This window comes from Acomys minous (genome assembly GCF_964271855.1).
Source record: "Acomys minous genome assembly, chromosome: 18".
NCBI classification, from domain to species: Eukaryota; Metazoa; Chordata; class Mammalia; order Rodentia; family Muridae; genus Acomys; species Acomys minous.
The window spans coordinates 56,898,383-56,917,622 of record NC_140501.1 but is presented as its reverse complement, the minus strand read 5'-3'; the positions used below and the strand labels follow the sequence as shown (position 1 = coordinate 56,917,622).

General features: G+C 45.9%; 1 protein-coding gene across 1 annotated transcript; it reads right to left on the bottom strand.

The window, feature by feature from the left end:
- Window positions 1-2,415: 2,415 nt before the first annotated feature.
- Window positions 2,416-18,689, bottom strand: DLEU7 (deleted in lymphocytic leukemia 7). Its single transcript, XM_084767012.1, has 2 exons — window positions 17,836-18,689; window positions 2,416-3,272 (listed from the first exon to the last, which is right to left on the bottom strand). The coding sequence occupies exons 1-2, from the start codon at window positions 18,256-18,258 to the stop codon at window positions 3,066-3,068; spliced, it is 630 nt and encodes a 209-aa protein (XP_084623138.1). The 5' UTR covers window positions 18,259-18,689; the 3' UTR covers window positions 2,416-3,065.
- Between the last annotated feature and the right edge of the window lie 551 nt (window positions 18,690-19,240).

Below are 19,240 nucleotides of genomic sequence, written 5' to 3'. Positions count from 1 at the left end.
TTTCATTATAGGACCCAGGACCACCAGCCCAGGGATGATGCCACCCACAAGGCACCTACCTACAGGCATTTTCTCAATGAAGGTCGCCTGCTCTCAGATGACTATAGCTTATGTCGAGCTGACACAAAACTAGCCAGCATATACTCCTGGGGACTATACTCAAAGGACTCTTGGGCCTACTACAGAGACACTGGTCTATGTTCTATGCTTCTCTATTTGTAATAGCCAGAAATTGGAAACAGCGTAGATGTCTACCAACAGGTGGTCAATGAAAATGTGATATAGTTACACAATAGAATATTAGTCATTTATTTTTTTGAAAAAAAACCCAAATCATGAAATTCACAAGTAGATTAGTGGAGCTAGAAAAAAAAATCATCCTGAGTGAAGTAACCCAGACCTCAAAAGAAAAAAATGTGCTATGTATTCTCTTAGATGTGGATGTCAGCTTTTAAGCCTTCAATAGGCATGCTGCATGCCCTATAACCTAAGAGGTTAATTTCCTACTGAGGAACTAGTGGGGAAGGGAAGATTTCCCAAGGGAGCGAAAATAGAATAATAGCTAGGAAGAGATGGGGGAGACTGGACTGGGGGGATTACACAGAACCAGGGAGAGAAGAAGGACAGACAGAAGGCAGTACAAGGAGGGGCAGCTAACACGAAGAGCCATTTGAGGGGCCACCATATGGAAAGCTACTCTAGCAGACGCATCTTAAAATACACACATATATGAAAGAAATCTAAATGGAGCCACCAAATAATAGAAGAGGAAAAGCCCCAACTAGACATTCTACACCACCAAGGGAAAGGCGTTAGGAATGGACTACGTCTGACTGGGTTGTTAGCCAAAGTGGCTCCATGGACACTGGAGCTACTGTCAAGGCTACTGGCTGCTCTCTACAAACTGACGGTAAGGCCCTATTGCTGAAGACAGCACTTACGTATCTCATTAGACATGGAGAAGCGGAGCTGTGCCTAACTAACTTCGCCCCCTCTGACTAGTGTTCCTGGTATTGGGGGGTACTCTACACACTACCAGAGAAGAAAGGCAAGCACCAACCCAGATGGAAACCCTGCGATCTGCATCGGTGACCTGTCTGCATGATGTGCTGGTGCAAGAGATGTGGGAGTAACTCACCACTATCTGAGTAGATTCAGGGCTCTCCCCATGAGGTGGAACCCATGCCTGTTACTGCTTGAGTAGCCAAGAGCTTGAGACTAGATAGGCCAGGAACCTAGGAGGAAACCAAATAATACTATTCCACCGAAGGAGTGCAGAAATAAAATGACTTCTTGCAACATTCTGCTGTACCTATATATGCAGTGTCTATCTCAGCCATCAGCACAGAAGCGTCCTCCAATTGTAGATGGGAACAAATAGAGTGGCACACAGCTGGACAATGTGCAAAGAGTGAGAGTCCTTGGAACACTCAGTCCTAAATGGCAGACCTTCATCAATCACACACACACACACACACACACACACACACACACACACACACACACACACAATCAGGGCTTGGGGAAACATGTGAAAGTGAGAGGGGAAGATTTTACGAACCAGAAGGGATGACCCCCCCAAGGCAACAGTGTCTACACAGGTCTAAGTCAGATGGGGTCCCAGCACAGGAAAGAGGACAGGAGATCACATCTCCAATTAAGAAGGAATCTTCAACTGACAACCTCTTGCAAAAGGAAAAACTCAGCTTTCTGCACCGGAGTCTCACTGATGTAAACCACACTTAATAGCAGGCCCCATGCCCAGCAGCAGACAGCCACACAAAAACAGATTTAGCAGTACTTTTGGAGATTATTTTTTGTCTCGTATTTTTTTAGCATTTTTTTTTCTTGTTGGTCTTTTGCTTGCATGTTATGGTTTATGACTTTATGCTGGATCTGGGAGGAAATGAGGAAGGGAAAACTGTGATAGGGATATATTTATGAAAAAAAATTGTTTCAATAAAAGAGGCTTTGATCACCACTAACACTTATTTTAGACAGATATGCCTCACCACACAGATCTGGTTATTAATTTTCTCAAAAGCAAGGCATTTATATACACTGTGATCTGCCTTCCTTCCCCCAACCTGATGCTGATTCCACAACAGACTTCTGTGACACAGCAAGGCCTTTCTAGTTCCAGGAACTGTCATCACTGAACAACAGAAAGCATGGGTGGATAATTACTACTACTACTACTACTACTACTACTACTACTACTACTACTAATAATAATAATAATAATAATAATAATAATAATAATAATAATAATAATAATAAGACCATCTTCTCTTTCCAGATCCAAATGGTAGACTGTGCAGAGAGAATTGCTAGCATGCCCACACCCTCCTCCTTCTCCCAGCACTTTCCTGTTTCAACTGGAATATTTAGAAACAGTGAGAGCAGCTGGATGGCTCCACACAGAGGCTTTAATAGTATATACTTGTATTTACACTGTATATATGCTCAGCACCCCATAGTTCATTGTCATGTTAAATGTACAGAGCAGTATATGATAGCACAAGGCTTAGAAGCAGCTCCTCCTGTCCAGGGGTAAACTACTAATGACAGGGCTGCACTCACGACGACTGACACCTCGAGTTTTATGACTACTGTCACTGCCTACAGTGATGTGCCCAGCAAACAGATTGCATCAGTCACCAAATGTCCTGTTTACACAAAATTACATGAAAAGCCACGGTCCTTCTGCTATGCACATCTCTATTAAGCCTTATAGGCAACAGCAATACAAATATAGATTAAAATATCATTCATTTAAAACCAATGCTTAAGATGGTTAATAAATATATACATATATATAATCCAATTAGCTCCACAATGAGAAATATATTTCAGAAAGTCAGCAGTAGTCAACATACTTTAAAAATGTACGCTACAGCTTTAAAAAAAAATGTGCACCACATGCTATCATGCACTTGGTCAGACTCAGACATGAGCTATCAAGTCCTTTAGGGAACACGAATACCCATCACTGCTGATCGTTTAGAAGGCGAAGGGTTCCGTTCTCTTAGCAAGGCCAGCTGTAGTCTGGCTGTCTCTCATGCTCATACATCTGGGAGGTTCTGTAAGATCTGTCTCAGGGAAGCGCAGGCAACCACATGGGCATCTGATGGGAGATTAGCAAGTGCCTGGATCAACTTCTTCACTATGGTCTTCAGACACTGGTGAGCGGCGTTCAAGTCTCTGTCAAACTGCTGTCCTTCGATCTGCAGAGCCAAGTGACTGCAGATGTTCCTGAACTCCACACTGTCCTGAAATGGGCGGCAGATGGGCAGAAAATTAGATTAGTAATGCAAACATTTGTGGCGCTTCCCTTGTCCAATGTCTAGATTTCCCTCAGACAACTACCCTTCCCAGCGTTAGCCATGGGAGGGTAGTTTGACTAATGCTGACTCAATCCCACCCCCAGGTCCATGAGAGGACATCACAGCCAGCCAAGGGAACTGATCAGAGATGGCAGAATGACCATGCCCTGTCAAGCGATCTGGTCAGGGACAGGTGACTGACCAATGCCATTGGTCCCACCATTGCTGGGCTGGAAGAGAGAAGCTCTCTTGGACTCAGATTACCTGGAAACACTTTGTAAGCTGTACAAAAAGGTGAAAGTGAGGATGTCTCCAAAGCAAAAATAAAAGAGAGAGAATAAAAGCGGCTGACTCTAATGACCTTTCCTGACTATATGAAGCCAGCTATACTGGAACAGGAAGTGCCAGGATTTCCCATCTCTCTGAGTTAACGAATAACCCTTTTAATTGAAACTAGCTGGTGCCGAGTTTCTGTTACTTGTTCCTAAAAGAGCTGTGACAAATATACAAATAGGTTGTGTCTTACTGCTTGGCATTTACCGTGTTCATGAGTCCCTGTACAATGTACATGGCCTCCAGAAATGGCCAGCCTGGGCTACAAAGTGAGACTCCCGTCCCAAAATACTTTAAAAACCCAAACTGATAGATCATGCAACAAAATAAATCATTCAGCATATGCTATGCACATGGAGAAGACTAGTGTAAACCGATGGAAATAATCAGACAGACGTTATTCTCAAATACATTTGGAATATTTGTGGAGTCTGATGCCAGCGTGTCATCATATATCTTTAAAAAATCAGGAAGTCTGCATCATAAAAAAAATCACACTGTAAGCAGGGAGAACTCAGTGAGGCAGTTTATCTTCCCAAGCACAAATGACTTTAAAAAGCGCTTCCAAATGATTCATAGGTCTATGGGAAAAAAATGAGCTTTGAGGATACTCTACAGAACACACACAGAAATATTGTATCAACATTTGTGGAAAGCAGAAAGATGTGCAGACTTAAATACCTATTTGCATAAGGGAAAATGAATGAAAGTTCCTAAGCAAAGAATTAAACCCAATAGCTTAGGAAAAGAAAAAGTAGAAAACGTTCATCCCCATCCCCTCCTCCAATTCCCCAACAATAGAAAGAAGGATTAATAGTTAATGGAAGGTTGGGGATTAGGTGGTCTGAATAGAACAGCCCCACAGACTCATATACTTGAACGCTTGGTTCCTAGTTGGTTGAACCGTTTGGGAAGGATGGGGAGGTGTGGCCTTGTTGGAGGTGTGTCACTGGAGGTGGGCTCTAAGGTTTCAAAAGCCCACACCATTCCCAGAAAGCTCTTGTTCTCTCTGCCTCATCATTGCTGTCTCACTAGGCGAGCTCCCAGCTACTGCTCTAGCGCCATGCCTGCCTGCCTGCTGCCATGCTCCCCGCCATGATAGTCATGGACTCACCCTCTGAAACAGTAAGCCCCCAGCAAACTCTCTCTTCTGTAAGTTTCCTTGGCCAACATGGCTCTAAGTCACTAAGACAATGAGGTGCCAACATTTCTTCCTAATTCTGGCTAGAAGAAGAAACTATTTCCACCGCAAAAGAAAACATTGTCACTTGAGTAAGAAGGGCTTGGGTTTCCACTAATTTTTCAGCACTTCCTAGGAAACAAAACAAGTATAATTTACTTCCATGCAGCAATGTGAAAGCCTAGAGCTGAGGCAGGAGACTGTACTGTTGTTGCTGGGTGCTAGCATGCCCAGACACAGAACTTGGCTTAACTTTCTCTGCCCAGCATTCTTGCCTTCCTGCCTTCAAGTGTTTCTCACCTCTGTTCAGAAGGGGTCAGGGTCTCCCAGGATCATTTTCCCACAGTTGATGGGGCAATCTCTACTGCGGAATCGTATTGCTTGGTCTGAGACAGTCACTAGGGACTGTTTCCCCCAAAGCCACATCAAGGGAAACTGCGTCCTTGCTCTACAGAAGGAATCCAATCTAAGCACAGTATGAAAGAGTGAAGAAGACATGCCATGGGAGCAGTGAGACAGACCCGTGCTGACGCGTGCCTGTTCATGCCTAACCAAGATTAAAACGCCTTGAGAAACAAACCCATGGGCCTGAAACCTGAGGTTGATTTCACATTTACTTATGTAAACACTCAAATTAGGCATCTTTGTGGAAAATTGTGAAAAGTTTGCAGCTGGTTCCTGATGGCCTGGGCAAACTGCAGACTTCTGGTGAATTTTGCAGGGTCTCTTTATTTCATTATCCTGGAACAACTTTTCCTTTTAACCCTTTCTAAAACACAGTAACAGTCAAAGCAAACAAACTATTAAGACTTGGCTTTCTGTGTGACTCTTACTCCAGGGGAGGAAGAGATAAAACAGGAGGTTTCTTTTCTTCCTTTCTAGAAGGGCTCAATGCCAACTGTAAACACACCAATCACTGTCTCCAGTCAACCCAGCGCTGCTCTTGCTGGGTAAGACTGAATCCCCAGACATGAGGTCAAGGCTCATTAAATGCTCTGTCGCTTTCAGTGGGAGCACACATATCAACACTGGCCATGATCTCACTCTCAGCGCCTTCCATTCAACGACAAACCATACTTTTCTGTGACTGGTATATAGGAAGTCGAAGATGCTCCCGGACATAATTCAGTGTGCTACGATGCTTTGAGAGCATTGCCAGGGGTAGAACTACATAGCTGGGCAACTGAAAGCAGTTCTGGGAGCCTCTAAAGCATTCTGTAATTTCAGACTCTGTCTATGAAAGGTATTGATGGCTACAGTGGCCCAAACTGAAGGGGGCGCTGACCTTTTTAAGTGCATTGAGATTCCTCTCCCACGTCTTAACTAATCTACTGGGTTACCAGTCTAAGCCTGTTTACCTCAGCTGATAAAGGAGCAATTTTATTTTAAATGGGCATCAAGCTATGTGACTTACTACACTAAACTCTCTAACTCTAAAGAGTTGATAACCCAGCGAGGAGATTGGGCATAAGAATCATCTGCCCAAACATTCAATGAAAACTGATAAGCATAGAGAGGAGGAAGGCTTAAATGAGTGTGTGTTTCGACATGGTCATAGCCTATAGGGGTCTCCCAAGGCCTTGGGCCCTTGGGACAATTGGCAAAGCCAAGGACCAAGCTCAAGGTGGCTAGCAAAGCTCTCCTAGGGAGCCTGTATATGTGAGTGTTTATGGACCACCAGTCAGTATACACAAAGTCTGTCAACTGTAATTTTTTTTTTTTTGCCTGAGACTGCTTGCCTACAGAGATGGGACTAGCTAACTCCTCCCCCATGCTGTACTTAACACACATGCTGAGGTTCCAAATTAGGCAGTATTGTTAACAAGTGGAAGAACCCCAGCTGACCACAGTTTCTATGTGTATCTCTGTAACTTTTTGTCATTCTCCCACTGATCCTAAGCAGGGCTCTGTGACCCATGGGACACGGCAGCAGTCCATAAGACCATCACAAAGACAGACTCTTCTTGAAGAACAGAGTTTCACATGCTTAGAATAAATGCACCAACCCTACAAAAACGGGTGGATCCTTCCTACCAAGTGCCCCATGTGCTACTGTCAAAAATTCACACATATATACCAGAGAAACCAATGCTCTTACAATTAAATTACTTGAAGGAGATTACAGTTTCATTTATTTATCACTATTGTAAGTGTATATACGATGAGAGTGTGCTTGTGTACACACACTAAGGTTCACTCACATGTGACACGTTGTCGTGCACATTACACAGACGGCATGTGGATGGTGGGGCAGCAGCTTTTGGAAATTCGTTCTCTCCTTCTACCCTGAGTTGTGGGAATAAAACTAAAATCATCAGACTCGCATGCCAGAGGCTTTTACCCACTAAGCCATCTCTCCAGTCTACCACTATTTTTAAAACAACTGTGTGGGGTTTTGTTGTTGTTGTTGTTGTTGTTGTTGGTGGTGGTGGTTTTGTTGGTGGTGGTGGTGGTTTTGTTGTTGGTGGTGGTTTTGTTGTTGTTGTTGTTGTTATTGTTGTTTCTACTTCCAGCAGAACTCTGTCCTATAATAGGTAAAACAGTTTCCTTCTCCAAGGATGACAGTATCCTAAGTCCCAGTACTGTAAACATGTCACTCAGTATGGCCTTTGGCCATATCAGGCTGCGCTTCCCTCTGAGCAGGAGAAGCCCATTGTCTCAAGAGCAACACAATCGCCATCAACACCCCTGGTTCTGCCGTTTGACAGGTCACCCTCAGACAGTCCATTTTATCTATGGAAAACACATTTTTCTCATCTGTAAAATGTAATTAATAATAGCTGGCATAAAGAATTGTCTGTAGTGTGCAAAGCCACCCCTGCTAATCAGTCAGTGGCCTGCCCAGGGCATTCTCCCCTCCTGATCAGCTCTGTTCTCTCATTCAGAAAAAGGGGGTCTCTTAGGAACACTGCTGCCCTGAGACTTTCTTGCATCATATAGTGTGTTTATTAATAATGAATGTTCTGAAATGTTTAAACAGTATTTTTAAGAGCATTACAATGAATATGACTTCAAATTCTTTGTACCCACAATGCCCATAAAAGGGAGAAGTTAAACCCTTTTCCAAATCTTATTGAAAATAAACACTCCCTTCAGAGCCGAAGGCTTGAAGACAGGAGACATCTGCCAGCAGGAAACAGCTTCAGGGCTTGTTTTCTGAAAGCAGCATTGATGGGTAATAAATCCAGAAACCCTGTGTGATGTCACAGGCTCTTAATGTAGATGATGCTTAAATAATGTACAAGCAGGTATGGGTACCTGGTCGTGTGTGTGTGCAGATGTGTGTGGAGGACAGTGATTGATGTCAGGTGTCTTTCTCAATCACAGTGTGTATGGGGGGGGGTGCCTCTATCATGGGTGTGTGTGTGTGTGTGTGTGTGTGTGTGTGTGTGTGTGTGTGCTCATGTGCATGTGTGCATGTGGGTCTGTACTCGTGCACACATGGAGGCCCGAAGTTGCCATCAGATGTCTTCCTTCAGGTGCCCTTCACCTTTATTTGGAGGGGACAAGGCCTCTTGGTGAACCCGAAGCCCATCAGTTTGGCTGGACTGGCAGGCCAAAGGACTTCAGGCCTCCGCCTGTCCCCTCTCACCTGAGCGCTGGCCTTACAGGCCCATGCCATGCTACCTGGGTTCTGGAGATCTGAGCTCAGGTCTTCCTCGTGCCTGCAGTGCAAGTTCCTGACTGGACTGTGTCTGCCCAGCCCTCTGGCTTCGAAAAAGACACATATTTTACGTGTATGGCTGTCCAGTCGGCAGGTATGTCTGTATGCCATGTATATGCAGGTCAGAAGAGGTTGTCAGACGCCCTGGGACTGCAATTATAGATGGTTGTGCTGTCCTGTGGGTGATGGGAATCGAACTCAAGTCCTCTGGGAGAGCAGCCGGTGCTCTTAACCTCTGAGCCGTCTCTCTATCACCAGCACCCCCATTCTTTTTGGGGACAAGGCCTCTTGCTGATGCTGGAGCTCATTGCTTCAGTTAGACTAGCTGGCTGGCAAGCTTCATGGATGCTCCTGTTTCTGCTTCTCAGTATGGAACTGCAGACACACACTACCATTGTTAACATGGGATGGAAGTCAGATCCTCAGTCACCTCAAGCCCCAATGGTGATTTTTTTTTTACTTGCCATGTCACCTCCATAGTCACTTACAGGTCTGTGCAACTTTGGTTGGCAGCTTACTGATGTTAGCATTAAATAGCACTCTTTTCAAAATGGTCACATCCCAAGCTATAGTTCTAATTGGCCTCACTAACATCTTTCTTCCTGTTTTCCCCCCAAGTCCCTTCCTAACACTATCTACAGAGAGCAGGAAAGACAAGAAGAAAGGCAGAGAGGGTGGCGGAGGAAATTGGTGAGGGAACCGTGACACAGAGGCAAAGAGAAGAAAAAATAAATAAGCCTTTCCTGGGTTTCTTAGGGAGCACCTTGCCCTTACACATCTGCCTAGCATCACACCAGCTCCTCCTCTGCAGCTGAGGGCAGGGCTAACAATGAACATGACCCCAGGCCCATTAGGATGCTCCACTGCACAGATATCACTGAGACGGGGATGGTATTTTCTGCATAGAGGAAGACTGTGGACAACTGGGACCTGACCCAGTGTCACCTGGCTCATCAGCATCTGACTTGAGTCCAAGGCTACTCTCAAACAGATAAGTAACTGTGTATCAGTGGAAAAACCCAGTGGAGAGCCAGAATATGTGCCAATCGCAAAAAAAAAAAAAAATTATCGATGAGAGAAAATTAAGCATTTTCGCTTGTGGAGGTTATGATGAAGGCCTTCCCTCGTGTTATGTTTTGTGGCTTCGACTTTGGGTACAGCACCATTTTCAGTGGGATTGAAAAGTGCTTTTGCGATGACTACCAATGAGACTGAGGTGTGTTCATGGCAATTAAACCCTACAAAGTTCCTGTCCAGGAGCCAAGCAGAGCTGTCTTAAAACTTTTCTGGTGTCTTTCCCCAAAAATTCATTTCAGAAAGCTTTCATGCCCCGACTTTCATGTTATTTCCATTATAAAGTATTATAAAAGTCTAAATAAAATAGACATCGGGCCACAAAAGCACAATTCTGTCTCAAATAACAAGCAGTCCCCTTAGCTGTGGCCTCTGACAACCATGAATTTTTATTTGTTTGGTAGTAATGTTCATAATCTGTGTGTGTGAGAGAGCATGGGAGCTTGCACGTGTGTGTGTGTGTGCATGTGTGTGTGTGCGCACACGCGCGTGCGCGCACATGTGTGCACACTAGTACACTGTGGCCAGAGATCAATACCAGGTGCCTTTGCAGAGGGATAGACCAACCTGAGGCATTAACTGAGGCCTCAATGTGTGGAGAAGATTCACAGCATCTTCTTTACCAGAACCAGTAATAGCCTGTGGCCAGGGCTTCCAGAGCTTTTCCTTGAGGCCATGATGTATGGAGAAAGTACAGCACCTTCTCTAAAACCAGGAATATACTTGGCAGAGCAAGAGATGGCCTGGGACCAAGGCAGTACGGAAGCTGTACTTCTCAATAAATTTGGTTGGCATATGACATAGCTTGAGCAAGACCTCCTAAGCCCAGATTTCTTATCTTCTTTTTCTCCTCATCTCCTGGCCCTCCACTTGAAGACTCTTTCTACTGAAGAAAGATATGCTGGTCTAGGTCAGTCTTACTCAACCGCTCTCTCCACTTGTTTCCTGGTAGAGTCCCCCACTGAACCTGGAGCTCACCAAATTGTCTAGACTGGCTGGACATCAAGCCTCTGGGACTCTCACGCTTCCATCTGCCCAGCACTGGGAATAGTGACGCACACCACCACACTGTGTGCCCTGGGGGTATCAAGGCTGGCCACCAATGCTTGCAGAGCAGATACTACACAAGGTAAGCCATCTTCCCACACTTAGTTTCCTAACTTCTGAATATTTATTGATTTTTAGTTTACATATATGAGTGTTTGACCGGGCGTGCCATGCCTGGCTGTGCCATGTATGTGCCCGGCCCCAGAACAGGGTGTCAGATCCCCCTGAAACTGACCTTACAGATGGTTGTGGGCCACCTGATGTAAGTACTATAAGTCAAACCTAGTACTCTGCAAGAGCAGCCAGTGCTCTTAACCGCTGAGCAATCTTATATCGGGACTCCAGACTTTAGTAGGACCCCAAAGCTGAACACAACTGACGCCATGTTGGAAGTTCCATTCAGAGTCTGGAACCCATCATGTAGGAGGGCCATCTGCCAAGACCAGAACCAAGGCCTAACCTATGAAAGTCCATAGTTCTGAGAAAGTCCCTAAACGTACTAACCTTGCTTTTCCAATTCTGGAGTTCTGCTTCTGGCTAACTGAGATGTGTCAACAGAGGATGTAGGCTTTGTGCTTAAAAGCTAACACTGAGAAAGGCTAGGGACTGCCCTCAGGCCATGAGCACCCTGTGTAGTCACTGGCTGGCTAACAAAGGCTTTCTATTAGCTTGAAGCCATGTCCAAGTGATCGTCTCTGCCAGGTTACCCCACAACAATCTCTCCAGTATCCAAGGTTTATAATTTAAGACACTATTCCCAAACCCATAGATGCCCGTTTCCCTAATTACCATGAATGGGGTAGTGTCTTCTTTGAACAGCTGGTCGTCACACTTATTGAGTGCAAAGAACATGAATATAAGAGTAAGGCCAAGGTCACCAGTGTGGGGGCTGCTGGTCTCACTCTGGAAAGTGAGATACTTAACACGAGCTAGTGAGTGTGACAGAGAGAGTGCTACTCTAATGAACTTACTGACATTTATGAGTTCACAGGAAAGGTTAGTCAGCTATGGCAGAAAGCTCTGTCTCTGAAAGTTGGCATCAGCTTGTCTTTCTGCAGCCTTCTTTAGATGTAGCTCTTGGAAGCTAAACGTTTTAAACTCTTGAAGACTGGTAAAACTTAGGGTCACTTCAAAACTGGCTTGGTCATCTTTTCAGCAATTTAGATCAGTTGCCTTCTGGTGTCCTGGACACGTCTATGTTCCCTTTAGGACAAATGTCTGTCACATTCTTGCTGTTACCATTGGCTTGATAATGATTTCCTGTGTTTCATCAATGCTCAGTGCTTTTGGTCACCCTATAAGGTGGTATTTAGGGAAGGACACATGCGCCACACAGCATGACAGACTGAATACCTAGAAACTTCCTACACTGAAGCTCTGGCCCTCAGTGTGATTGCCTATAACACAGGGCCTGTGGGAAGGTAAGCAAGGAGAAAAGAGGTCACAAGCGTAAGGTACCACCCTCACACATGCACACGAGCACACTCACATCTAAATGGATGGGGGCTTCTCATGAGATCTCAAATTCACTATGCAGCTAAGGAAGACCTTGAATTTCTGTTCACCCAGCCTCTATCTCTCAATGCACTACTGTAGGTTTTGCTTTACAAAGGGCTAAGGATTGAACTTCGTATACTCTAGATAGAGTCTCTATCAAATGCACTATGTCCCCAGTCCTTTCACCTAAGAAGATGCTCTGGAAGTACTCTCTCTCTCTACCTCTTCCTCTTTTCCGAAGACAATATGAAGACCCTGAGAGGTGACTTTGGAAGCCGGACAGAAGAATTCACAAGAACTGAATTCGTCAAGTGCCTTGATTCTGGACATCCAGCCATTGAAGAATGAGAAAATGAACGTCTGTTGTTAAAGCCATTTTGTCACAGCTGCTGAGCTGACCAACACACGCAGTCTACAACGTGACTACAACAGCCTGGATAAGATGCAAGGCATGATACACAGATGCCACAGCTCTAGCCTTGTCTACCACATACTCTCAAGTAGGACACTTATTTTAGTTCATACTATCCACATGGCCTGGCCTGTGATATAATCAAGACAAACCACATTAACTCCTACTATATCCTAGCTCTCCAGTCTTCATCAAAGCCCTGCAGTTGCCAGAGCCTGTTTTCCTCCTGTAATAAGTATTTCCCAAGCTAGTTACCTCTACCAATTTTGATAAGACTCGAGACTATTAAACATCACTCATCTACCACAAAGAAGCTCGCTGCATTTTTCCTTTAATATGTTGGGAATTTTCTAAATATTCAAAGAGAATACTAAATATAAGTTTATTTATTTAGAGAAAAAAAATACGCACATAGCTTGGCTGCCTTGTCTGGTCTCAGTGAGAGAGATGTGCCTAGTCCTGCAGCGACTTGATATGCCAGAGAGGGGTGGTACCTATGAGGGGCCTCCCCTTCTCTGTAGATAAAGGCTTGGGGGAGTGGGGAAGGGGGTGTGAGGGGAGGGACTGAGAGGAGAAGAGGGAAGGGGCCTTGATCACGCTGTAAAGTGAATAAAAGAATAACAAATAAATAAAAGTTTTTAAAAGAGAGAGAAGTATATTTAATAGAGAGGAAAATGCCTGTTACTGGTGAGGTGAAGATGGCTCTGCTTTCACACCTCACATCATCTCTCTTCCTAAACCTTCAGATCGGTTAATCCATACCCCGGTCAACAATGACACATATCCGTAGTACTAATGGAGCCAAGGCATAAAGCCAAGCTGAATTCTATACAGAGGAAACTTCTTGAAAATCCACTTAGTTATCTGTCCTAACTGTATGTTTATCAACAGTCCTGGAAATGCAAACAGTTCATAAGTCAGAGTCATCCAGAGATCTAAAATAATAATAATAATAATAATAATAATAATAGTTTTAGTAGCAGTTTATGAGCTATCAGCTTGTTAACAGCAACAATAACAACAGTTTTCCACAGGAAGCTATAGCCAGACTTTTACCGCTTCATGGTTTCCGCTTTCTTTTACCCTTCTCCACCTCTTTTCTTCTTCCCTTTCAACCCCTTAACACTAGATTCAAGAGAAAAAAAGGACAGAGAGGAAAGGAAAGAGATCCCTGAATAAAGTCAGAGGCCAGAAAGGGGGTGACAATTATCATTAGACTACTTCCTGCTGATTAGGGGCGTCAAGCTCCTTGGGCCAAGTTTGATCTTCGCCATCAGAATATATAATTTCTTTTTGTTGTTGTTTCTTCTTTGCGCACGGCACTACTTAACAAACCACAACCCAACAACCAACCGACAGCCCACTCCACCTTAGCATTTATATACCCTCTGAAAAGTCAGCAGAAATTATCTGCAGCTGACAAAACCATGCCTCTGCCAGAGCACAAGACAAATCATAGGTAGCTGCTACAAAGCAGTCCCATGTCTCCATACCTGGGATTAAAACAAAAAAAAAAAATATAATATTTCTGTGGTGGTTTAAAGAAACCCATATTCGAGAACTGTCACTACTTAGGAAGCTACCAACTAAGGCTGTGTTGAGCCAGCCACCCTTTAGATCAGGCAGCATTAGCTTCCGTAATAAAAGAGGCGGGGACATAGGAAGGTGAAGGAACTCATCCACAGAGCTAGAGCCAGATGATGTAGAGCACTCTGTAAAGCTCCTGGGACTAGGCGGTTGTCCTGGGTTGTCACCAAGGCATAGTCCCTAGTACTGCCACCTGAGCCTTGGCCTTAGCTTCAGTCAGTCTCCCTGCTTGCCGTGTGTGTCAAGCAACCCCATCAATGAGACCTGGCACTGAGGAACTTCTCCCACACAATCTCATTTCCATGAGCACTACCTGCCTGAGTTCATATTGTGTAGCAAACAACCCTTGTGATCTCTAAGGAATCTCCATCCAAGCAGTTTGACTTAACAGTGTTGATAAAGCCAAGCACAGCAGCTCCAGGGGAATGCAGCCCTCTCTAGTCTCACTGCGTGATCACACTTGCTTAGAAGCCAAACGGAGATAGCCTTTTCCTCCAAACAGCAAGCCAAGCAAAGCCTCTGGCTGGCCCTGCCCCTCTCACTTCCAGTAGCCAGACTGTCCTCGCGTCCCCGAACCACATCACTCCCGCACAGGTGAGCCGCAGACTAGCAGTGAGAAGACCAAGGCCCCTCTTCGCATGAGCACCCCGCACACTTGTAGAAAGTTACAGCGACACAACAGAAAGCTGCAAACTTGCTGGAGAAACAGAAGAAAAGGACTCTGACTCCAATGGAATGAGGAGGTGACAAAGCCTTGAGCATCCCTGTGGACTGAGGGATTGGCAGAGAGGCAGCAGAAAACATAGTTGGGGCCCCTATTCAAGGCTGCGTGTGCCCCAGGTTTAGTTACCTGCTGTCAACTACAGAATAAAAACAATGTATACATTTTAAATTGGATCCAGTCCTAAACAGTGTAATGCACTCTTTCAGTGTCCCCTTGCACCTTGCCCAGGATAGTAATCAGCCCTTTGCCCAGGCTCCAAGTTGGATATTCTTCCCCCCTATTAGTTACTTTTTAGCCAGCATGGTTACCACATTGACAAAGCTTGCTAATTCATAAGTCCCCTGCCACTCACCTTATCACACCCAGACATTGCTTTGTCCCAGGTCAACACAGGGTGAATGCAGTACAATGAAGATGATATATCCTTGTATATTGTTATTAACTGTTCTGGTTTATACGTGGTTATTGTAGATAACCTCCTACTTACTTACTTTATAAATTAAACTTAATTATAGTGTATTACAGAAAGACACAGAGTGTATACCATAGGGCTGAGCACTCTTCTCTGTTGAACGCGTAATGTGAGACAAGTGAAGGATTTGCTTCAGTGGTTCAAGAGAGAATCCGTGGCAGGGAAACGTTTATTTGTTTGAGATGGTAAGAAACTGGGGAGACGGCTCAACCAGGGCAGTGCTTTTTGGGCAAGCATAAGAACTTGAGTTCAGATCCTCAACATCCATGTTTTAAAACAAATGTGAGTAATAACACCCTCCTGATACCTGTGCTGAGGGAACAGGGACAAGAAGGTCCTCGGGGCTTACCCGTCAGCCAATCTAGTCAAACTAGTGAGCTTCAGGTTCAGTGAGAGACCGTGTCTCGAAAAATAAGGTAGACAGCAACTGAGGAAGACACCTGACATTGATTTGTGATCTCCATACCTGCACACGAACATGCAAATGCACACACACACACACACACACACACACACACACACACACTAGTTAACAGGAAAATGGCGATATTTGCATCTATTGACTTCAGATTTAGGTAAAGACTCCTGGAAAGGAGTGGAATGTACTTAGGACCTAACGTCAACTAGAAAAGTCTAAAGGATTACTAAATAGGGGTGACCATGGCACTGAACAAAACGCCACAGTCTTAGTGCCAGCAGCATTCGGGTTTCTGTTCAGACAGCCTCAAAACATCACCACTGACATGACTCGCACCGAAATTCAGCTGTCTGGGCTTGACCTGTCTCGTATTCTGTGGTTATAGAAGACCATGTGGGTCTCTCACCGGCCCACTCCTCCTAAGTGTCCAGACTCATTTGTCTTTCTCCTAAATTGAACTCCGTGCAGCTGCCAGACGACTATCAATGCTTATAGTTTGACTCACACAGTCATAGTGACCCCGAAACAGCTAATACACATGTGTATTTTTTAACATGTTTCTAATGTTACATGACACTTGATATCATATCAGTCCTAAGATGCATTGTTTCATATCTTAAAATCAATGAAATTAATATATAACTCACATTGGCAGAAGTTAATTTTTTTCTTGCGGGGGTGGAGAGGGAGAGAGAGAGAGAGAGAGAGAGACAGAGAGAGAGAGAGAGACAGAGACAGAGACAGAGAGAGACAGAGACAGAGAGACAGAGAGAGACAGAGACAGTCAGCAAGAGACACACAGAGAGAGAACCCTATCTTGGACATTGTTTGGTGATGTTCACTTTGTCATTTTTACAACATATTATATGCCACTTAATATATTGCATATTTTCTAAGCTCTGGCTTGTGGAACGAGAATAGCACCAACCCTCAAGGGACGCATGAAGCTCTCCTCAGCACCCACCCCCTCTAGCCTCCCCACTGGATGAGCAGGACGGTGCTCCTGGCCACAACTTGAGAGCCAGCAGGTCTCAAAAAGTTGTGGCTAAGACTTTGCCCTAGTTTGCTTGGTGTTGCTGTGATAAAGACAATGACCAAAAACAACTCCAGGAGGAAAGGGCTCATTTCCCTCCACAGTTTATAGCCCTTCGTGAAGGAGTCAGGGCAAAAACTCGAGGCAGGAACTGAAAAAAGAGAGCATGGAGGAACCATGGTTCCTAGCTTGCTCCCTAGGACTTGTTCAGCTGCCTGGGAGTGGCACTGCCCAGTTGGGTGTGGGTTCTCCGCCCCCACCCCCTTCTCACATCAATCATTAATCAAGAAAATGCCCCAGCACACTTGCCTAAAGGCGATCTGTTGGAGGTATTTTCTCAATTGAAGTTCCCTCTTCTCTGACGACCCTAGCTGTGTCAAGTTAATCAAATCTAACCAGCACAGTCAATAAAGTTAGTTAATGGCAAGGCTAGGACTGGACCCCCAAAACCCTAGACCCCAACTCTGCTGACTCAGCAGGAATCGCTGCTACTATTAGCAAGCCTGTCAACACCTGAGACCACCTGCCCTCCGCCCACCCCACGTTATGAGGGTTTAGGTTGACTCTGTCCGGTCTCTGTGCTCTGTGGGGAATTGGATTTATGCAAAAATAATTGTGATTCACGAGTGTGAAGGAATTTGAAATAAACAAAGAGGATGTTATATATGCAGCCAGGGACTTAAAGTGTACTTAAAGCTTTAAAGGAGGATTGTAAGCTTGGAGGAGGGGGGGGGGCGCAGCTGACCTCCACAGGTAGAAAAAGGGTTCATGTGAAAGTTAGGTCTTACAAGGCTTCCTCTTATTCACGCTCCCACACACACCTACCCCCACCCCACCCCATCCCACCGTACAGGCGTGCTGTTCTTGTCCAGGTGTAGTTCCACAGTCTGGCATAGCCCATGTAGTTGGTTCTCAAGCTCTGTGTCCCACACGCTCCATCCTCAGTGTGGATTTCCTTTTGCCCCCTTCCTTGTCCACGGCAGGTTGACCACACCCTGCTCCGACTCCTATGGCCCCATTCATTTCATCCAGGCACTGCAGTCCAAGGGGAAAGCAAGGCAGACTCACCTTTAGGTGGATGGGGAAGGGCCGCTCATGCTGGAGAGGCCCAAGCAGAGTCTGCTCTACGCTGACCAGCTCCGAGGTCGAGTCCACCACGCGGGCCAACGCGCTGCGCATCGCCATCCGCGCCAGGGTACAGGGCCCTCGGTCCCGGGGGAAGGGCAGCAGCTCAGCGCCTCCCTCTGCGCCTCGCAGCCCGCCTGCCTCGGGGGAGCCCTGCGTCCCGGTGCTCCCGCGCCCCAACCCCCTCCGGGTCCGCATCTGGCCTGAGCGGCGAGCCGGGGTGATGGGCACGTGGTCCAGACCGCGTGGGTTCCCGGGGGCACTAGGACCGTCGCCCCAGCCCCACTCCTGCTGTAGCAGCTGCAGTGTCTGCAGAGCCACCATTTGGTGGCTGATGGAAGCCACTAAGGGCGCAGGGCTGGCCATGACCGGCTGGCAGCTGGGCGCTGGCGAGGAGGTAGAGCGCAAGCGAAGAAGCCTGCTGAAGGCGTTCGGGTCGCGGGGTCACATTTTTCTAACTCCCGGCTCTTCCCCTGGACTCCACGTCCCTCAGCGTGTGTGGCCCGCCCCACCCCCGGCCCGCAGGTGGTGACCCTCACTGGCCCCTGCATTCACTTCCAGGCAGAACGGGCTCGAAATGACCCAAAGCTGCCTGAAGCCTGTTCGGTGAGCGCTTGAACATCAGCCAGATGCTGAGCTCTGGTTCTTCCGCCTCTCGCCTCTCGGGGCTTTGGTGGGGAATCGCGCTGCTTTGTGCGGATGTATCTATCTGTCCCCAGATACCCCGCCCCCTTCCCTGAAGGACGCCCGGCAAAGGACCGCTTAAGGCAGCAAAGGCCCTAGTTCTGGGGTGTCAAAACCCCACCCAGGGAACCAACGTGCCCAGAGCTTCAGCCAAACACACAAGGACACTGTTGAATTTCCCTCAGAACATTTCAGAAACTCCTTGAAATAGCCTTCAAAGCCTTGCGGACCCCCAAATAAGACATATGGACGATGTATCTCAAAGTTGAGCCCGGTACTGACACCTTTGATGCAGAAATGGCAGTGTTGGCACAGCCTGCTCCAGAAACCCAACCCTGGCACTAACCAGATGAGAAGCTTGGCCTTTTTGTGTGCAAGGACTCAGGCAGCAAGGTCAAAAGTCATTCTTTTTATGGAGCATGATCCTCAGGACAGTTGTACAAATACCCATGTTTAATGACACCAAACATAGCTGTGTCCTTTAAGTAATGGGAGAAGACTGGTGATTTTAATCTAGATCGGTGGCCGCCTGTGGTTTTTGTCTTGTTTTGGTTTTGTTGTCGTTTGTTTCCGGTTGGTTTTTAAAGACATTGGAAGGGAATAATGAAGAGACTTATCCCAGGGAGCATCATTTCCTGCTTTCTTCTCGCAAGGAAAACTATTG

Excerpts from the sequence above, each read along its gene's own strand:
- DLEU7 (XM_084767012.1), bottom strand. The coding sequence starts at position 18,258 with ATGGCCAGCCCTGCGCCCTTAGTGGCTTCCATCAGCCACCAAATGGTG. Across the intron at positions 3,273-17,835 it reads CCTTCCCCATCCACCTAAAG|GACAGTGTGGAGTTCAGGAA; the intron begins GTGAGTCTGCCT and ends CGCCCATTTCAG.